Below are 22266 nucleotides of genomic sequence, written 5' to 3'. Positions count from 1 at the left end.
AACTGTATTAGACTTGAGCATTGATACTTGTGGATTGGTGCTATTCAAGTTTGAGTTGTTTGTGTCAACAAGTTACACAATAGAACTTTGATACAGTGAGTTATTTTGTACAATGGAATGCCACTAAAGTAACATCACTCATGGCAGGGAATAATATTATCCAACAAGAGAATGTCAAGAAATGCTTACTAGTTTTCTGATTCTACAATTCAAAACGTGTAGGTTTATGTTGAGTTTATTAACAGTTTTAACTTATCAGTACATGTACAAATTGTGAGGAACAGGAGGGAATGACAATAACAATTGATAGGAAACACATCCATGATTTTCTGAGTTTTGACAAGTCTAACGCCCATGAAGTTCCTGGTAGCCAGTGGTCAGCCTCGTCGTGACAGATCAATGTCCATGCAGCTGATATTCCATGAAGACCGACTCAGGGGAATAGAACACTAAAGAGTGGCGTTAGCTTCTTTTCCACCGGAACATCGTCAGGCCACTTCTATTCCTCCTCTGTTTCGTATTGGTGTTTGATGTGTTTCCATAGTTTCTACAAACAAAACACAACATTGAAAGTTGAATTATACGTGTAACGACCTATGATGCATCCTTCCTATGAAGATTTAAATGAACTAGCTAGCTAATCAAATAGCCAATGGACATTAACAACTAGCTAGCTAGGTTAGCTAAAAGCCTAGGCAGGCGGTCGTTTGTCCTTAGCAAGGTCAGACGTATGCTGCGGGAAGATCTGTCAGTAGACTTACCCCCCGATTCAATTGCTCGAATATGGCATCGCCTCCCTGGTCAAACATTCGTTCAAAAAACACTGCTCCGACCATGATGGTAACGGCAAAAGTAGATGTTCTCCTGAAGAGCAAATTGTAGACACCTTTAGCGAGCGACATGTCAACTGATGGTGATTTCGAGAAGGGAGGAAATGACGACATATTAAGTTAAACCGAAGTATGATGGGAAAAGTAGTTCTAAACATGTGCGTCATATCAATGTGCGCCAAAGTAAACGTGAAAACAAAATACTGACGATATAACATACATGGTCTTTGAGAGTAAACACTCACATACTTACTTATCATACAAATATAATGATGGCAAACTGCCGAGTAGCTAAGCTGGATAGACAGCAAACCCGCTAGAGTAGATCTAACCTGTAGTTGCAGTTACTAGCTATTCGAGGTCGTCACTAATTACCACAGCCACAAAGTGATACTTATTTCTAAACCCCGCCTGTTTCTACAATTAATCTTGTTAAAATATGATTTTGAACCTAACCTTAACCCCAACGACGCTGCTAAATTTATGCCTGTATTCAATGGAGAGATGCTATGAACCTAGCCTCATAACATGAATATGCATAGCTATCTCGAGACCACTACGATATAGTGTTTTTTCTGAAAGGTGCAGGCATGTCACGTGTCCTACTTATATCATTACACTGCTAACAACCTAAGCTTTACGAAACTTCTATTCAATCAAATAAACCATATATTCTTTGGTTGACTTCCATACAAAAACTCTTTGATTAGTGGGCGAAAAACCGCCACCTGCTGGAGGGAGACAGATTTTCCTCCGAGTAGGGCCTCTCTACCTCATCCTCTCTGATAGAGGGCTCACACTCCAGTACAATAGGGAACGGTGTTTGCACCTCTCGGTTGCGATCCGCCAATACAAATTTAAAGAAGAAGAACATCACGTGATATAGCTATTACCTGAAAAATAAATTATACATTTGGACAGTGACAATCTTTGCTGAAGGCTGTTGAGGAGGAAGTGGCTGGATGGTGGTTGGAAGAGCGCGCTTGTTTGAAATGGTAAAGCTTCTTGGTAGCTACTGACAAAGAAGAACATCAAGACAAAGCAGCTGCTTTACAGTGTGGGATGCACTACATTCTGAGGGGTTTGTTCTGATTGTACAGCGATTGTGTCAGCTGGTTAAATGGCATCCCTTGAGAGGGCAAGAACAAGATGTATGTCAGGAGTAGTGCAGTATTATCATAAGGAGACGTATACTTGGAATACGGAGGAGGAATAGAGGGGAAAAGAGAGGCAGAGGAGGAGGAGAGAGAGAGAGAGAGTTGGTTAAAAATGGTGGGAAAAGGGGAGATGATTTGTTCAAGAAGAATGGTCGAAAGTGTAAGCAGAGTGAACTGTACGCCGGATCGAAGACAGGAGGAGAAATGGAAGTAAATGAGGGTGAAGTATCAGAGGTGGTAGGTGTGGTCAGGATAAAGATGAGTCTGTGACAGTATGAGTGACATTTTTTGAAAAAGTGGATCCTTTTGGCTGATCCATTTGTCGTTTCAAGGTGGGTGAAAACAGAGTTGGGTGCTGTGGAATTGGTGAAGGTAACCAGAAGTGGTCTTGTGTTTCTGTTTCTGTAAGAGGGAGTGTAACCGATGTGAAATGGCTAGCTAGTTAGCGGTGATGCGCGCTAATAGCGTTTCAATCGGTGACGTCACTCGCTTTGAGACCTTGAAGTAGTGGTTCCCCTTGCTCTGCAAGGGCTTTTGTGGAGCGATGGGTAACGATGCTTCGTGGGGGACTGTTGTTGATGTGTGCAGAGGGTCCCTAAAGTTAAACTGTTACAGGAGCAGGCGCTCTGCATTAAACTAATGGGGACAAAAAAAGTTTAACTGTTATGTAGCACTATATTGAATCACTCCAATATGGTATCCTTCCGCTCGGCAGGATACATTCCGAGTAAGAATTTCAGATTAGTCCTGTGTACCAGGTCGTGCTGAAGCTGACCCCCTTAAATAGCTGCTGCCGCTCTATTCCCACCACTTCCTTTTCTCGGCTCATTCCAGAGAGGATGTGCTTGGTAAGAGCTCTATGTTAGTCTATAACTGTAGAAGTATACCTGCAGCTATTCAATAGCTTGGAGCAGCTAGCTAGCTAGCGCCTCCACCTGGGTCCTCTGCTGCCACCCCCACTCGGTTTGGCTTGTGTCATCTCGTTTGGGTTTTGTCCTTTGTATTTAATTACTTGTGTACCAACCTGGGCGACACTCAGTTTGGTCGACCAGTATTGCGGCGCTAGTTGTCTGTGTCTTGTTTGTCCATCGGAACCCTCCCGGTTAGCCTTTGAGTTCAGGGACCTCACCGAACTCCGCAAGATCGGGAGTCTGTGTATGTTTCACTCTGGCAGGCTTGCAGTTCTACCCAGAGAGTGAGTCACGTGTTCCTAGGCGCACCACATTTATCTCTCAAAGGGCGTAGCCATCTTGCCTAGACTCTTGTGTGTTCCACAGTGATGAGCTCTGCAGTAGTTAGCTTAACAAGAGCAGACCACTGCAGGACTAAACACACTCCCAAATACACTCTAAAAGTAGATGCCGCTCGGCGCGCATCAAGCAGTGATTGTAAAAAGTGTAAAACCGTTTGTACATCACACGACTCGGGGGCAACATTATGACCCACGCAGTACAGAATATGCCCCACCGCATTTGATATGGCGCGTTGGTGGAGGAAGCCCTGGCTTTCTGCAATGTGTTCACCACATTGTCCTGAATTCATATTGTCCCATTTACGCCTCTCAGGGGCCAAGCCCAAAGCTGGAGGCGATGTGGGTCCAGATGCCAGAGCGTCCCCCAAGATTAAGAAAGCAGATCGGGCCTCATTGGCATCTGCCATGGGATCCCAGAGAGGAGGGACAACAGAAGGCTGAACCATAGTCGTCTCTGCCAGTATGGGGCTATCAGGAGCAAACGGTGGCCCTTTAAACTAACCCTGTTTAGCCTAGCTGTGAATAGGGGAAATGGCGGGAACATAATGTCGTTGCCGGCCAATTGTGAGCAAGGGCGTCCAAACCCAGAGGGCCTGCAGGGTCCGACATTGAGAACCAGCTGGGACAATGAGTGTTCTCCTGAGATTCAAACAGGTCCACCTGCGCTCTCACGAACCTTTCCCACAGCTGTCACACCACCTGAGGGTGTGTCCGCTGCCCGGTTCAAGCATGTCCGCTGCCCGGTTCAAGACCCCGGGGATGTGCGCTGCCCGCAGTGATGCTAAGTCTGAGCCCACAGCAAGAGCTCCACGGCACCTCCACGAAATGGCTTGGATCTCAGTCCCCCCTGGTGATTGATATACCCCACTATCATGGTGTTGTCTGATCTGACCATTACATGCTTCCCCTCCAAGTAGAGCAAGTACTGTTTGAGTGCCATGGAGGGCTCCAATGTCCGCTCGCTGCATGCCTCTGAACACTGCCCCCCAACCCGCTAGCGAGGCATCGGTGCACACTAGCTTCCTTCTGTGGGCTCTGTTCAGTATCACTCCCTCCAACAGGAAGGAGGGAGAGGGCCGTTTCAACAGAGTCTTCACACATGCATTTGTCACCGATAGCTGACTATGTCTGTGTCGTCTCTGGTGTGGATGGTGAGAGTTGAACCATCGCTGGAGTGGCCTGAGGTGAAGAAGGCCCAGCGTAATCAACAGAGAAGCCGACGTGAGGAGACCGAGTAACTTCTGGCACTCTAATACGGACACGCCCTGTATCTTCTCCAATCTCACCTGATGGAGAAATGCTCTCATAAGTGTTGAGTCGATCAACATCCCCAGGAAGACCACCGTTTGTGAGGGAGTCAGGTTCCTCTTCTCTCTGTTTAGGGTGAGGCCCAGGTCTTGAATGTGTTTCAAGATTATCCTTGAGTCTGCTGTAGCTTGCTCACTTCATTGAGCACACACCAGCCAGTCGTCCAGGTAGTTCAGCACTAGAATGCCCTGGGGCGTGATAGGCGCTAAGACTGCGTCCATGCACTTTGTGAATGTACGCCGCGCCAGTGAGAGTCCGAATGGGAGGTACTTCCAGTGATCTTGATTAACAGGAACGTGGAAGTACGCATCCTTCAGGTCGAGCGGTGAACCATTGGCCGCTTAAAACTGCCTGCAACACCCGCACTGGTGAGAGCATCTTGAACTTGAGCTCGTTTAAACATTTGTTGGTACAGGATTGGCTGAAAGCTGCCGTCCTTTTTCGGAACTTAGAAATACGTAGAACCTACTTAGCCGTTCTAGCGGCTCTACCTTCCTTATTGCATCCTTGCTCAGGAGCGAGGCTATCTCCAACCGGAGCACCTCCTTCCAAAACCCATCTGCCACCGAGGTGACCCAGGTGGCACCGTAGGACGGTGGTTGGCATCGGAACTGTAGTTCGTATCCCCCCCAGGACTGTGCCCAGTACCCAGTACCCAGTATCCAGGACTGTGCTGTTGGGGTGTGAAACGCTGGTTCCCATTTCCCTGTCTAGGCAGGGGAGGAGGGGGACCAAGTTGTTGGTAGAGCGCCCTGCCCTGTCTTCCAGCTCCTCTGAGGGGCGGGTGTAGGGCACGCAGTTGCCAAGAACTCCTGCAAAGTCTCTGTCTTTGCGTAGTTTTGTAGTCTGCTGTATGATGTTGTCCACCCCTGGCTCCAAGAATGTTTACTGAACTGGCGTTGGCAGTTTAGACTGTGCCAGCCAAAGATGGAGGTGTGAAGTCACCACTGAAGCCAAAGCCTTGCCGTTGGCACGTGCCATGTCCGTCTGGAGCATAGTGAGAAGCCTTGACACCTCTGTGGCCTCCTTAAGAAGCTCGTCACCACCCCCTGGGAGGTGAGGGATCAACAGAGAGAGGTAGGATTCCAGCATCATAGCCGTGTTTACAAGGCATGCCATGATGGAGAGGGTCCCATTGCTTACTCCTTCAGGTCCTGGTTTGAGGCGAGGCACCTTGCCAACAATTTCCTTGTCAGGGAGGATCAAGGCAGCCACCATGTCATCCATCACCCGATAGTGGTCTCGCCCCAAGGACTCTGCATCCCTTAGGAGAGTCAACGGCCTGGTCTGGATGTCGCAATGGAAGCGCCCTCCCATCTTGCTCCAGTATTCGCGGACTGCCAAAGCGAACTTGAGGCAGATTGGTATAAGGAGCTAATCAGATGGTGCTTCTTCCAGCTTGATATCAAAAGCGGTAGCCACTCTCGCTAAAAACTCCTGTGTTGCTTCCGTCACCACCGGGGGTGCCTCCGTAGCGGTGCTCCCAGCTACAGATGGCGATGTGGACTGGGTCGATCATTGATGTGCTCGGAACACTGAAGCACTGTCATCCAACTCCAACTCATCTCCAGCGTGGAGAGAGGGCGTCGTCACCGTCATTATCCTTTCTGCCTGACGTTCGAGACGGATCAACTCCTCAGCCATACTGAGTTTGGTGGAGGGTGCCCCCAAAGTGGCCGAAGGAGTGCTGCCGTGACAACGCATCACCCCAGGGGGGAAATACGGTCATCAGATGGGGAGGACTGTAATGTGGCCCTCATCCCCTCCAGGCTTTCTAAGCGCATGTCCACTCTCACATTGGACTATGGACACTATTACTACAGCATATCAGCTAGCTGGCTGGCCTTTGCCATCTGCTTTGGTGGCACATTCTACTAGAAGAGTAGCTACATCGTAGGCCCTGCTCCGAAGATTTCCCCTTGATGAAATTTGTGCCTCGGCCACCTAGCACTTTTGCTAGGCACTATCGAGTCAATGTTGCTGCAGCCAACCAGGTCGGGACGGCCATGTTGGGTGTTGCCTCCACTTCCCTGGAGGGGGATGGAGGGAAACCGCAACCATGACTGCCATGGGCTCAGTCCTATGGGATTTTGGTCTTGTCTGGCCATGCCTAGTTCACTGATTTAATCTGGTATTGTGATACCATATTGTAGTGATCCAAAATAGTGCTACATAAGAAGGTTACGTATGCAACCACAGTTATTTGCGCTATTGGATCACTCCAATCCTCTTGTTGTGATCTACTACGCCTCGAAAAGAACTTGAGGTGGGAGTAGTGCGCCAGCAGCTATTTAAGGGTGTCAGCTGCAGCACTACCCAGAACACGGGACTAATATGAAATTCTTACTCGGAATGTATCCTGTCGAGCGGAAGGATACCATATTGGAGTGATCCAATAGCTCACATAACCGTGGTTACATATGTAACTTTCATTTTGCTCTCCTCGGAAGGGCGCCATTGAGAGGAGTGATTACTGGGGTAGGGGTAAATGTGAAAGTTGACCACTTGAAGGGGAAGATTCCCGGTGTTTGTGATGCTCGTCGTTTGGTGCGACACAGACAGGGTGGTGTGAGTGGTGACGGGGGCGTGAGAGTCGTTGTCTGTCCTTTTGAGTTTTGATGTTGAGTCAACAAAGTGATGTTAGGCTATATAAGTTATCCTGTACGAGCTTTTGTGCCAAATACATCACGTTTTTACAGGTGTCAAGCTTATGGGTATGTGGCAGCAGTGTGTAGGAGGGAGGTTCCTAGGTGTGAGAAGTGTGCAGAAGGGCATGAGACAAAGGAATGTGTAGCATTGGGGAAAGTAGTGGTATGTGTTAATAGTAGGTGTGCCCATGGGGCCAGGAATCAGAAATGTCCAATGCGAGAGAGGCATGTTGAGATTTCCAGGGTTAGAGTAGTGCAGAAGTTGTTGTATGCTGAGGCTATGAAGAATGTAGAGGGGAGTGTGAGTAGTAGAGCTATACCAGTACAGAGGGTTAGGCCAACAAGTGAAATACAGTACCAGTCAAAAGTTTGGACACCTACTCATTCAAGGGTTTTTCTTCATTTTTACTATTTTCTACATTGTAGAATAATAGTGTAGACATCAAAACTATGAAATAACACATATGGAATCATGAAGTTAAACAAATCAAAATATATTTCAGATTCTTCAAAGGAGCCACCCTTTGCCTTGATGACAGCTTTGCACATTCTTGGTATTCTCTCAACCAGCTTCATGAGGTAGTCACCTGGAATGCATTTCAATTAACAGGTGTGCCTTGTTGAAATGTAATTTGTGGAATTTCTTTCCTTCTTAATGTGTTTAAGCCATTCAGTTGTGTTGTGACAAGGTAGGGTTGGTATAGAGAAGATAGCCCTATCTGGTAAAAGACCAAGTCCATATTATGGACATAACAGCTCAAATAAGCAAAGAGAAATGACAGTCCATCTACTTTAAGACATGAAGGTCAGTCAATCTGGAAAATTTGAAGAACTTGAAGAAGAAGAATTTGAAGTTTCTTCAAGGGCCGTCGCAAAAACCATCAAGCGCTATGATGAAACTGGCTCTCATGAGGACCGCCACAGGAAAGTAAGACCCAGAGTTACCTCTGCTGTAGAGTATAAGTTCATTAGAGTTAATTGCACCTCAGATTGCAGCCCAAATAAATGCTTCACAGAGTTCAAGTAACACACATCTCAACATCAACTGTTCAGAGGAGACTGTGTGAATCAGGCCTTCGTGGTCTATTTGCTGCAAAGAAACCACTACTAAAGGACACCAATAAGAAGACGAGTCTTGCTTGGAAAAAGAAACACGAGCAATAGATATTAGACCGGTGGAAATCTGTCCTTTAGTCTGATGAGTCCAAATTTGAGATTTTTGGTTCCAACTGATGTGAGCCGCAGAGTAGTTGAACGGATGATCTCCACATGTGTGGTTCCCACCCTGAAGCATGGAGGAGGAGGTTTGGGGGTGCTTTGCCGGTGACCCTGTCTGTGATTTGTTTTAAATTCAAGGCACACTTAACCAGCTTGGCTACCACAGCATTCTGCAGCGATACACCATCCCATCTGGTTTGCGATAAGTGGGACTATCATTTTTTTTTCAACAGGACAATGACCCAACACACCTCCAGGCTGTGTAAGGGCTATTTGACCTAGAAGGAGAGTGATGGATTGCTGAATCAGATGACCTGGCCTCCACAATCACCCGTCCTCAATCCAATTGAGATGGTTTGAGAGGAGTTGGACCGCAGAGTGAAGGAGAAGCAGCTAAATAGTGCTTAGTATATGTGGGAACTCCTTCAAAACTGTTGGAAAAGCATTCCTCATGAAGCTGGTTGAGAGACTGCCAAGAGTGCACAAAGCTGTCATCAAGGCAAAAGGTGGCTAGTTTGAAGAATCTCAAATATAAAATATATTTAGATTTGTTTAACACTATTTTGCTCACTACATGATTCCATATATGTTATTTCATAGTTTTGATATCTTCACTATAATTCTACAATGCTGAAAATAGTTAAAATAAAGAAAAACCCTTGAATGAGTAGGTGTGTCAACTTTTGACTTGTACTGTATGTTTTAGTAAGATTGGATTTTTACCATTTATAGCAATGGTTGTCAACTGTACTGCAGGGATGGAACAGAAGTCACAGAAAATAGAGGTTGTGGTGGCAGCTGCAGAGAGGTATTTGGGTGTGCAAGACTTGACGTCAGAAAAGTTACAGGGTGTGTTAAATGGTGTTGTCCCATCCTTTCAGGCTGTTGGTCTGAGGTAGAACCAAATGGATTTAAATAGTGGAGTAGGGTGGTGGGTTTGGTAGGGTAGTGTTAGATGGTAGGGTATTTATTTATTGATATATATATATATATATATATATAAAGAATTAAGCAAAGTATAACAGAGTTATACTCCAATCTAGTAGGTGGTGGTAATGCAACGTATATTGGATGCAAACCACGGTTAAACCTCATCGAAGAAGAAATGTTACATTTCAAGAAAACAAGCTCGCATCGAAGTCACAACGATTTAACAGCTAAACCATTTGCTAAATGTTATGTTAGCTGAATACTATGACTGAGTGTCCCAATCCTCACATAAAAAGGTTTGTATTGCTTATTTCTTTATAGCTAGTAACATTAGACAAGGATGGTCAGTTCATTGGTCAACCATGGTGGCTGGAGTGAATGTAGGTTCTAGACCGAGATGCTATCACGGCTGTATGCCCTTGGGTTCTCAAACTACCCTTTCTCCAGCCCTGCTTTAGCTACCTAAAGTCTTGATGAGCAGGGGGTTGGAGGATTAGTAGCCTATGCAATCAGGTGTGTAGAGAGTAATGTTGGCACGAAAGCCTGCACGCCCAGTAGCTCTACACAAGAAGGGTTTGCCAACCCTTGACTCACTGCAGGGTAAGCACTTGAAGGTCTTGGCACTTCGATTGGGGCCTGTAATGTGACGGTCATATTTTCAATCATTGGGCTTGTTCGACATTGCATTCAACAGTGCTATCACCTGACTGATCTACAAATCACCTTGCATCAAAAATAACAACTCATTATTATTTGTAGATCAGTCAGTCCGTCACAATGTATGATACATTACGGTTTTGATGCTCTTGAACACAGCCATTGTTTGGTTTCAGAGATATGAGGTGACTCTATAGCTGACTGAACTGAAGACAGAATCTTAACCATGGGGAAGCGGTATTACTGTGACTACTGTGACCGGCCCTTTCAGGACAACATGCACAACAGGAAAAAACACATGTAAGGTGTTCAACACCACAGATCTAAAAAAGCCTGGTTTGACCATTTCAGAGGTAAGAAATGTAATTTCCCAAGAGTTTCGGTCCAACATAGTTGAGGCCTCGGTCTGAAGAAACATTGTGTTGGTGCGCTCAAGTGTGTAAAAAGTTAAAACTATACGTTCATGGAGACTTGGTATAAGATGCTTTTAGAAAAAGGGTTGTCTATGGACTGGTAGAAAAATTAGGGAATGATGGCTATCACTTGGCTTACTTTTCCCATCAATGCACTTTTGAAGAACAGATGAAGAAACTTCTTGATTTAAAAAGGCTTTATTTACTTGGCATTTTGGCAGACAGCAGGACCAACATCAAGTTGCCAATGTGTTTTCAGAATCTCATGTATTGTCCTACATTAGGAAAATCTTGGCATAGCTCACACATTGCATACACAAAACATATAGATAACGATTCAGGAAACTAACACAGACATGAATAGTACTCCCCCACCTGCCCATACGATGAAGCTACATGGAATTTGCTTAGGCTTAGTTTCCTACATCAGATCAGGGTGTAAGGTTTGACACAGTAACCAATCAGAAGACGTAATATAATTACAAAAGAACAGCAAAAAGAGATGGTTGGGGTTAAATTCAGATGGATGTGATCAAATGCAATTCAGTTCAAGTCCTTTTCTAAAAATAATTGACAGTGACCTTATCTCTGCAGTTGTTTTTATCATCTGACATACTTGTGGTAATAGGCTGTAGATTTTAATGTACACATTGACACCTCTTCTCTCATCACAGATACAGCAGCTATCCTGTATGATGAACGGACTAAGAAACCATGCAGGAGGTTTCTAAAGACTGGTAAAGACTACAATTAAAGATACAAGGAACATGTCGTGTGAATTAAAGACCCTTACGATTTATCTGTGTAATGCTTATGTTTTTGTCCTTTGCATCAGGCCAGTGTGTGTTCGGCAACAACTGCAGATTCTCTTACATGTCAGAGGGACATGGAGATCAAGCTAATCCTAACTGTTATAGGCCTATTTCTATTATGACCTGTTTATCAAAAGTGTTGGAAAAACTTGTCAATAATCAACTGACTGACTTTCTTGACGTCTATAGTATTCTCTTGGGTATGCAATCTGGTTTCTGCTCAGGTTAAGGATGTGTCACTGCAACCTTAAAGGTCCTCAATGATGTCACCATTGCCCTTGATTCTAAGCAAAATTGTGCTGATATTTTTATTGACTTGGCCCAAGCTTTTGATACGGTAGACCATTCCATTCTTGTGGGCCGTCTAAGGAGTATTGGTGTCTCTGAGGGGTCTTTGGCCTGGTTTGCTAACTACCACTCTCAAAGAGTGATGTGTATAAAATCAGAATCTGCTGTCTCAGCCACTGCCTGTCACCAAGGTAGTACCCCAAGGCTCAATCCTAGGCCTCACGCTCTTCTCAATTTACATTAACAACATTGCTCAGGCAGAGGGAAGCTCTCTCATCCATTTATATGCAGATGATACAGTCTTGTACTCAGCTGGCCTCTCCCCAGATTTTGTGTTAAATGCTCTACAACAAAGCTTTCTTAGTGTCCAACAAGCTTTCTCTACCCTTGACCTTTGTTTTGGAGGTGTTCAGAACAAGGTTATGTGGTTTGGTAAGAAGAATGACCCTCTTCCCACAGAGTTTAGAGCTTGAGGTAGTCACCCCATACAAGTACTTGGGAGTATGGCTAGATGGTGCACTGTACTCTCAGCACATAACGAAGCTGCAGGCTAAAGTTAAATCTAGACTGGGTTTCCTCTATCATAATCGCTCCTCTTTTACTCCAGCTGCCAAACTAACCCTGATTCAGATGACCATCCTACCCATGCTAGATTGCGGAGTCATAATTTATAGATCGACAGGTAAGGGTGCTCTCGAGTGGCTAAATGTTCTTTACCATTCGGCCATCAGATTTGCCACCAATGCTCCTTATAGGACACATCACTGCACTCTTTACTCCTCTGTAAACTGGGCATCTCTGTATACCCGTCGCAAGACCCACTGGTTGATGCTTATTTATAAAACCCTCTTAGGCCTCACTCCCCCCTATCTGAGATATTTACTGCAGCCCTCATTCTCCACATACAACACCCGTTCTGCTAGTCACATTCTGTTAAAGGTCCCCAAAGCACACACATCCCTGTGTCGCTCCTCTTTTCAGTTCACTGTAGCTAGCGACTGGAACGAGCTGCAACAAACACTCAAAATAGACAGTTTTATCTCAATCTCTTCATTCAAAGACTCAATCATGGGCACTCTTACTGACAGTTGTGGCTGCTTTGTATGATGTATTGTTGTCTCTACCTTCTTGACCTTTGTGCTGTTGACTTTGCCCAATAATGTTTGTACCATGTTTTTGTGCTGCTACCATGTGTTGCTACCATGCTGTGTCATCATGTTTTGCTGCCTTGTTATGTTGTCTTAGGTCTCTCTTTATGTAGTGTTATGACTCTCTGTGATGTGTTTTGTCTTATATTTATATTGAATACATTTTTTAAATCCCAGGCTCCCGTCCCTGCAGGAGGCCTTTTGCCTTTTGGTAGGCCGTCATTGTAAATAAGAATTTGTTCTTAACTGAATTGCCTAGTTAAATAAATAAATAAAATGGAGAGCCTAAGAATGCAGATTGAAGGTCAGTTGTTTCCACAAGATGGCACTGTCTGCCATGGACATGGTCCTCAAATGAAGGGTAGTCAGTTATGAGCAATGGCGTCGTCGTCATTTTAGTTATGCCTTGCATGATGATAACATTTGTAAGAGGTCAAATTTACATCATTATGGTGGCAAGTTACTCTGGTGTTTGAATTATGAACATGCAATGCCCCTCTTCATTTAGGTGGTTCAATGAAATCCCTCATAGTAAGCATCGTTACTAATTTTGCTCGGAATTCAAAGTTACCATGGTGCTTGTGTTAATTAGCTCCATATTAAGTGGTGCAGTCTGAACTCTAGATGAAAGATGGAGCAGAGAGGACCCAGAGCACAGAGCATCCCCTGAGCGGAGCATAGAGGAGTTTCTCACCAGGAGGGAGAAGAGGAGAGCCGCCCTCAGCAGTGGAAGGTACAGTATGAATAAATGGTCAAAGGCTGTCAGTACTTCCTGTGCATGCTAGTGGTAAAATGTTATTTTCACTTGCACAGCGTCATATTTGATACCATCAGTGCAAAGATAGCTTTTCCTCTTTTTCCTTTTCCTAAAATGGTTCCTCTGTTTTACTCCCTACAGTGTTTTGAAAGAGGAAGATGATGACAATCAACCAGAGAATGATATACCGCCACATTTCCTCACAATTCCTGACCTCCCTCCCTCAATTCTGTCCCCTCCCCCTAGTGGATGGAAAGTCTGGCTGAACTGAATGGGGTTAATTAAAGGAGATTCACCATTTTATTTCTCAAAGTTACATTTGGTGATGCAAGAACTGATCATTTATTTTTATTAGGCCTCAAACTTTTACTTGATGAAGGTGAGTGAATTTTTTATCTTCATATTTTAATTGAGTTTCTTCATTCGTCTACATTAGTCTTATGAGTTATGTGCATGCAGACTTGTTGAGTAAGTCCTTGGATTCAAGAAAATGGATTATGAATTATACATTTGCAGAATGTGAGGTTGTAATGCTTTTGAAATGATAACCTCAGGAAATCAGCAGTACTGGAGTGGCTACCACATTTAGAAAAAAAACTATATGTGATTTCCTTCCCTCCACCTATTCTTTATGATGAAAAAGTGGTTTGTGTATTTTGGGAAGATTTATTTTTAGTGGATGGATGTTACAGCTTTACCTCATCACTTATGTTGGCCACATGTACAAAAGATGGTGTCCATATTTGTAAAAACACATTTTTTGTGTCCCTATCTTCAGGTAATAAAATAGTGTTTCCCCACGTTTAATTTGTAAGGGATAATAGAACAAGTGCTATTCAGGACCTTACTTCACTGTGTAATTGGAGGCCTGTCAGTATGTGCCACACAACTGAGGGCCAGATCAGACAGTGCTTTGGCAGGATGTCACATCACCATGTGACGGCGACCCTTTGCCGGCATCATCTGCCTCTCCTGTGACAGTAACACAGATTAAAACCCAAACCGCTACACCCTAGAATAACATTTTCAATTGGTTTCAGATTGGCTCTGAGGGAGATGCCAGGACAGGGATACTTTGCTGGTTGGTTGGCCAGCAGTGTGAGTACCTCCTCTACTCTGAATATTATGGCCATGCTGGCTGTATTACATCTCTGGGCTCTGTGATTAAAAACTCACATGGCCAATTTTGGAGCAGGACTACAGTTACTGACTTGTCTCAAGGCCTTAGTGTCTGCCTACCTGTCACCGAGAGCCCTGATAAGTTTCCCTGAACCAGGCATAAAATAACTCAACATAATTAAGTTGGTATTTACACTTGTAGTTTTGCATTTATTCAAAGTATTCACCAAAATGTACTATGTACAGTCATTGTACCAAACAAAATTCTAAGTAGAAAAGTTTGTAGCTATTAATAGTAGCTTTTTGCTACCATCCAACCATTAGTATGCAGCTTGCATTGGTTGATTAATTGCCGGTACACTGTGCTCTTTATATCTGCTCTGCTTCTCTTTACCATCCTCACTGCTCTTTAAGACCTTAACCACCTCCAATGAGAAGTTGCTGTGCTGAATACTGAGTCCATTCCCTGCTGAAATGTGACACATTAACAACGGTCTCTCTCGGCTCCGCAAGAGAATTACAAGCAGAGTCCCAATGTACGAGTGGCGCAGCGGTCTAAGGCAATGAATCTCAGTGCAAGAGTTGTCACTACAGTCCCTGGTTCGAATCCGGGCTGTATCACCTCTGGCCATGATTGGGAGTCCCATAGGGCGGCGCACAATTGGCCCAGCGTCATCCGGGTTTGGACTGGGTAGGCCGTCATTGTAAATAAGAATTTGTTCTTAACTGACTTGCCGAGTTAAATAAACTAAATAAATGAATACAAATGTACATCGAGTCTGTCTTCCTTGAATCCATGATAAAAATCTGTCACCTGTGTCTTGGAAATATCTCAGTAGGCTATTTTGTAACAGGTTGTTAGTGTAATTGTGTTTTACACAGGTGTTACTGAAAGCAGTTTGTATTTTTTGTTATTCTACAACAGTCCCCCTCCCTACTGATGTTCCATTGTTGACTATGTGCTGTAGGCACCTGGCAGTAGTAGAGGTCCTTCACTGTGAGTTTGTTTGTTTTTCACAGTCCAATCATTCAAGCACTGCATTTGGCTTTTATGGGCTTGAGGTTAAATGCAGAATAAAATCCCCTAACAGCAAATCAACACTACAATTTAACTTTGATTTGCAACACACAGTAAGAGAAATGGCTCCCCAGCAGCAAGTCTTCAGCTTATCTGCTGAAAGCATATGCAGCAGGAACTGATGAGATTCAGTTGCCAGCACATGCCAGGCAGGTCAAACCTCATTTCACTGATTGGTCATTAATCATTAATGTCATATTTGTATTGCTATTTAATAGATATCACCCTAGTAGATAGCTTGGAATTAGGTTCAACATATGGAATTGTCATGATTGCTTCTTACAGTGTGCGTCATGTAAGAATATCCAGTTCTAGAAAATGGCAATGTAAAACAACTGGAAATTCATATTTGGTAAACATTCATATCTAATAAACATTCAAATTCCTTGTTTGGAATTGAAAGGTTGATTGAAAAAAAAAGGGAAAAGGAAGGTTGATTTTTGCATTATGCAGCAATAATGGTTGTAAAGATGCAGTGGGGTAATAGATCATATATTCATAGTGTATGCAGCTGCTTGTTGGACCTGTCATTGGTATGCAGTCCGAGATGCATTAATGAATTATTATTAACGCTGGGCACATTCTCCCCTTCCCGAGACAAGCACCAAAAGTTGTAACATTTAATTAAGACGAGCAAGGTTCTGCATTGCCTTTTGGGGAACGGGTGCCAGGCTTACCACAAATTGCTCTCAGTAATTTAGCAACTGCAGGCACTATTCCAAACTTAGATCCTGTTTTAAAACCATCCAACCATTTTAGCTTTCTCTTCTAACAAATGTAAATACTTAAAACAGCTTGGCAAATCTCAGGAGAATAACATGTTGTATGAATGTTCAAAACGTAACTGTTGAGTCTTACTCTATCCACACAATATTATAAACAAAATGTGTCCCAGTGATATTTTTGTCATGGTCTGGAAAGCGGCCTAGATGTTTTCAAAGGCATGTAGATATTATTGGATTTTGTGGTTCCTAGAATATTATTTATTTAAACTCTTTGCTGTGATGGTATGTGTTACAGTCTATGAAGGGCGATGTGGAGTTAGGATACCGGATATGCAAAAGAAAAAGATGGAAAAGGAATAAAGGCATAGATTACCATCATTACGTTTTAATTAGTTTCTGCATATCTGCACTGCTCAAAGAAACCCATTTGAAACAACACCACTTTTTATTTAGATCCATTGCATAATAATTTCAGTTTATTGCATCTTTGGCTATTTACCATTGTTAAAAAAACAAGTTCCTATGAAAAATGTAACAGTTCATTTCTGTCCTTCTCCCAGGGGATAAACTAAACAGTCGTCAATATGATCCAAAGTCGATCTGAATTGTCCCCCCCCCCCTTTTGAGAGATCTTTGGCCAGCCAGCAACTAGTGTCTGCCAAAGTCCCCTTAGAGGAATGTTATAGACAGTCTACCAGACTCTTATGAGATGGAGGTCCTCGAGGGAGAAAGGAAGTGCCTTCCCTGGGTGTGAATCATAGACCTGTCACTGTCAGAGGGGTGAAGAGAAGACATGTCTTGTTTGGGACTAAAGTTCAGTGAGTGCCTCCATGTCAGATCCTCTCAGGTCATCAGCTTGTCAAGAGACGATATCATCAAACAGGAGTCTGACATGTAAACAACGAGAGATATGGGAACCCTTTGGGCAGTAGCTTTGTTTTCATGTTGCATGGTTTCATGGAAAATTGAGCTGCGTGATCAAATGGATCCTTGCCATTACTGTGCATTGATTAGACTTGATGTTACATTCATGCTGATGTAATATTAGTGCCTTGAGAGGTTGGCTGTCAGCTTATTATATCATCTCTTGAAGATATATTTATATATAACTATATGTTGTATTGCTGATTCTCTTCAGATAACAAATAACTTTATCATTCCCCACTTGAGTACTCACTGTCTTATATTATTTGATTCCTGTTAGTAAGCAGGGCAGAAAGAACTGCCATTATGTATTTGTCAGACCCCGGAGGCTATGTATGGTCATTTCAGGCAGGTTTGCTGGTATCTCCCATATAAATCATTTATGAACAATTATATGATCAACTAAAACAGAACTTGCAATTCACTCTCCTCTATGGTAATTCTGAGGATATTGAAGGTCCTAAAATGGCCTCAAATGTATGACTTCCCATGGGATTATTCTGGTATGCTCAGAAGAAAGTGAAATGGGCCAAGAACATTGAGATTCTGATTTCCAACACCATTATTTTTCCACCCAGTCTGTCTCCTTTTCCACCTCTTTCTGGTTTACTGAACATTTGGACCTGTCTAATGATATCTGCTACTACTCTGTATCTAAAGTTTTCCTGTCTACTCATGCTGGGATTTGAGTCCCAGGGAACCAGAGCTACTGATGTCTGTCTGAAGGTAGGGCCAGCATCTGGCCCGTTGGGATTCCACCATAGAGCTACAGCCACAACACTGATGGTGCTGCAGAAATCACCTGAAAGATTCACATTCAAACTTAATTAGAATGCAGCTTCACATTTCTGTATCATTTCCTTATTTCTATCAAATTCTAGTAGATTTCGAGGCAGTCTTATATGAATGTGTGTATCACCTGTTGTCTCACAATATGATACACACCAACAATCACTAGCCTTCAATTGCACACACTACATCTTAAAACATTACAATATTTATGTCTGTTCCCTTAAAAGGTTACAGTATCCGTACGATAGGAATAAAAACATTTGACAAGGTTATTTATGTTTGTGTTTATTGGACAACATGCTCCCAGACATCACTTTTATAAATGTATATTGGATGTGGTGATGGGTACATACTGTATGTGCATTTACATTTACCTTTTAGTCATTTAGCAGACGGTCTTATCCAGAGCGACTTACAGGAGCAATTAGGGTTAAGTGCCTTGCTCAAGGGCACATCGACAGATTTTTCACGTAGTCGGCTCAGGGATTCAAATCCCTTACTGGCCCAACGCTCTTAATTGCTAGGCTACCTACCGCCTCTGCATCTACAGAGCATAGGAAGAGTTTACTGATGCTGAAAGAATGCCATAACCAAAGGCGACATTAGACAGTTCTAGGACACCTAAAGGTTCACATTAGGGATAATTTCCGTTCACCATATACAGTTGAAGTCAGAAGTTTACATACACCTTAGCCAAATACATTTAAACTCAGTTTTTCACAATTCCTGACATTTAATACTAGTAAAAAATTCCCTGTCCTAGGTCAGTTAGGATCACCACTTTATTTTAAGAATGTGAAATGTCAGAATAATAGTAGAGAGAATGATTTATTTAAGCTTTTATTTCTTTCATCACATTCCCAGTGGGTCAGAACTCTACATACACTCAATTAGTATTTGGTAGCATTGCCTTTAAATTGTTTAACTTGGGTCAAACGTTTCGGGTAGCTTTCCACAAGCTTCCCACATTCCTCCTGACAGAGCTGGTGTAACTGAGTCAGGTTTGTAGGCCTCCTTGCTCGCACACGCTTTGTCAGTTCTGCCCACAATATTTCTATGGGATTGAGGTCAGGGCTTTGTGATGGCCACTCCAATACCTTGACTTTGTTGTCCTTAAGCCATTTTGCCACAACTTTGGAAGTATGCTTGGGGTCATTGTCCATTTGGAAGACCCATTAGCGACCAAGCTTTAACTTCCTGACTGATGTCTTGAGATGTTGCTTCAATATATCCACATCATTTTTCCTCCTCATGATGCCATCTATTTTGTGAAGTGAACCAGTCCCTCCTGCAGCAAAGCACCCCCACAACATGATGCTGCCAACCCCGTGCTTCACGGTTGGGATGGTGTTCTTTGGCTTGCAAGCCTCCCCAATTTTACCTCCAAACATAACGATGGTCATTATGGCCAAACAGTTCTACTTTGTTTCATCAGACCAGAGGACATTTCTCCAGAAGTCGATATGTCGATATAGGACTTGTTTTACTGTGGATATAGATACTTTTGTACCTGTTTCCTCCAGCATCTTCACAAGGTCCTTTGCTGTTGTTCTGGGATTGATTTGCACTTTTTGCACCAAAGTACGTTCATCTCTAGGAGTCAGAACGCGTCTCCTTCCTGAGCGGAGTGACAGCTGCAGGGTTCCATGGTGTTTATACTTGCGCACTATTGTTTGTACAGATGAACGTGGTTCTTTCAAGCATTTGGAAATTGCTCCCAAGGATGAACCAGACTTGTGGAGGTCTGAATTTTTTTTCTGAGGTCTTGACTGATTTCTTTTGATTTTTCCCATGATGTCAAGCAAAGAGGCACTGAGTTTGAAGGTTGGCCGTGAAATGCATCCACAGGTACACCTCTAATTGACTCAAAGGAGGTCAATTAGCCTATCAGAAGCTTCTAAAGCCATGACATCATTTTCTGGAATTTTCCAAGCTGTTTAAAGGCACAGTCAACTTAGTGTATGTAAACTTCTGACCCACTGGAATTGTGATACAGTGAATTATAAGTGAAATAATCTGTCTGTAAACAATTGTTGGAAAAACTACTTGTCATGCACAAAGTAGATGTCCTAACCGACTTTCCAAAACTATAGTTTGTTAACAATAAATTTGTGGAGTGGTTGAAAAACGAGTTTTGATGACTCCAACCTAAGTGTATGTAAACTTCCGACTGTACCTGTATATTGTGTTAATTTAGATTTGCAAGATGTTCATCTCTGACCAATACATTTGTTTCAAGTTATTTTTCGATCAAGAATATTTGGTCCATAAAACATATTATTCTGAAATGATTGATATGTGGATTTCCTCCTGTGTTTGACACAAAGTATCAGAGCTGCACTATGTTTGACTTGATGACAATCACAGTCACATATAGAGAACCAAACTTCTACATATGACACATTGAGGGATATGAGTAAAACATCTGATCAGCTCTCAACAAACTGTACATGAACAGATTCTCCTCAATAATTCAATGTAACATTGTTCATATGCAATATCATTGCTTTAATATTTTTGTATGTGTTGTCTATTACACTGGCTATTTCACATTTGCACAAATGCATGTAGTCATATAGTTAATTCTCATATACACTGATTGTACAAAACATTAAGAACACCTGCTCTTTCCATGACATATAGACTGACCAGGTGAAAGCTATGATCCCTTATTGATGTCACTTGTTAAATCAACTTCAATCAATGTAGATGAAGGGGGGAAGACAGGTTAAAGAAGGATTTTTAAGCCTTGAGACAATTATGACATAAATTGTGTGTGTGCCACTCAGAGTATGAATGGGCAAAATAATAGATTGAAGTGCCTTTGAACGTCAGGTGCATTGATGTGTGTCAAGAACTGCAATTCTGCTAGGTTTTTCACGCTTGACAGTTTCCCGTGTGTATCAAGAAAAGTCCACAACCCAACGGACCAGTCAACTTGACACAACTATGGGAAGTGTTGGACTCAACATGGGCCAGCATTCCTGTGGAACGCTTTGGACACCTTGTAGAGTCCATGCCCCGACGAATTAGGGTTGTTCTGAGGGCAAAAGGGGGTGCAACTCAATGTTAGGAAGCTGTTCTCAGTGTTTGTACACTCAGTGTTTGTAAATATGAACAGATAACCAAGCAACATTTTGTCATCCTCAGCAAAGTAGAGGGTAATTCCACGTTAACAGAACGATGCTGAGACTCAGATGTTTCACTTTAAAATGTATATCAAACAAAAACCAATGATTGCAAAACATACAACTTTATGCTCAAGGACTACTTTTAACAAGTCTGAAAAGTTTCAGCATCACTTTGTACCTTGGAATTGCCCTAGACTATTGCACAACCCATTATTTTTCACTTTACTTTATATAGTATTATCTGGTATGTTATAGTCTTAATACAAAATATATAGCATTTCATCAAAACGATAATTCAATTCTTAATATACAGTACCAGTAAAAAGTTTGGACACAGATACTCATTCAAGGTTTATTTGTTATTTTTTACATTTTAGAAGAATAGTGAAGACATCAAAACTATGAAATAACACATATAAAATCATGTAGTAAGCAAAAAAGTTTTAAACAAATCAAAATATATTTCAGATTCTTCAAAGTAGCCACCCTTTGCCTTGATGACAGCTTTGCACTCTCTTGGCATTCTCTCAACCAGCTTCATGAGGAATGATTTTCCAACAGTCTTGAAGGAGTTCCCACATATGCTGGGCACTTGTTGTCCTGCTTTTTGTTCCCCTTGCGGTCCAACTCATCCCAAACCATCTCAATTGGATTGAGGTCGGGTGATTGTGGAGGCCAGGTCAACTGATGCAGCAATCCATCACTCTCCATCTTGGTCAAATAGCCCTTACACAGCCTGGAAGTGTGTTTTGGTTCAATGTCCTGTTGAAAAACACATGATAGTCCCACTAAGTGCAAACCTGATGGGATGGCGTATCGCTGCAGAATGCTGTGGTAGCCATGCTGGTTAAGTGTGCCTTGAATTCTAAATAAATCACAGACAGTGTCACCAGCAAAGCACCGCCACACCATCACACCTCCTACTCCATGCTTCACGGTGGGAACCACACATGTAGCGATCATCCGTTCCACCACTCTGCGTCTCACAAAGGTATGGCGGTTGGAACCAAAAATTTTACATTTGGACTCATCAGACCAAAGGACAGATTTCCACGAGTCTAATGTCCATTGCTCGTGTT

The 22266-nt window shown here is 42.9% G+C and overlaps 1 protein-coding gene and 1 long non-coding RNA gene across 2 annotated transcripts; one reads left to right on the top strand and one right to left on the bottom strand.

The window, feature by feature from the left end:
- Positions 1 to 219: 219 nt before the first annotated feature.
- LOC139536437 (cytochrome b-c1 complex subunit 9-like) lies at positions 220 to 947 on the bottom strand. The gene is made up of 2 exons (XM_071336976.1): positions 762 to 947; positions 220 to 547 (listed from the first exon to the last, which is right to left on the bottom strand). The coding sequence occupies exons 1-2, from the start codon at positions 942 to 944 to the stop codon at positions 500 to 502; spliced, it is 231 nt and encodes a 76-aa protein (XP_071193077.1). The 5' UTR covers positions 945 to 947; the 3' UTR covers positions 220 to 499.
- A 735-nt stretch (positions 948 to 1682) lies between these two features.
- On the top strand, positions 1683 to 15268 carry LOC139536432 (uncharacterized). Its single transcript, XR_011667304.1, has 4 exons — positions 1683 to 1825; positions 10177 to 10353; positions 11088 to 13394; positions 13560 to 15268. It is a non-coding gene; the product is annotated as an uncharacterized lncRNA (long non-coding RNA).
- Positions 15269 to 22266: the final 6998 nt, after the last annotated feature.

The sequence above is a fragment of the Salvelinus alpinus genome, chromosome 1 (assembly GCF_045679555.1).
Source record: "Salvelinus alpinus chromosome 1, SLU_Salpinus.1, whole genome shotgun sequence".
NCBI classification, from domain to species: domain Eukaryota; kingdom Metazoa; phylum Chordata; class Actinopteri; order Salmoniformes; family Salmonidae; genus Salvelinus; species Salvelinus alpinus.
Note: the sequence above shows the minus strand (reverse complement) of the source record. Positions and strands in the feature narration are given on the sequence as shown.

Coding starts and splice junctions, on each gene's coding strand:
- LOC139536437 (XM_071336976.1), bottom strand. CDS start 944: ATGTCGTCATTTCCTCCCTTCTCGAAATCACCATCAGTTGACATGTCG. Junction 548..761: donor TCGAGCAATTGAATCGGGGG/GTAAGTCTACTG, acceptor TTTTGTTTGTAG/AAACTATGGAAACACATCAA.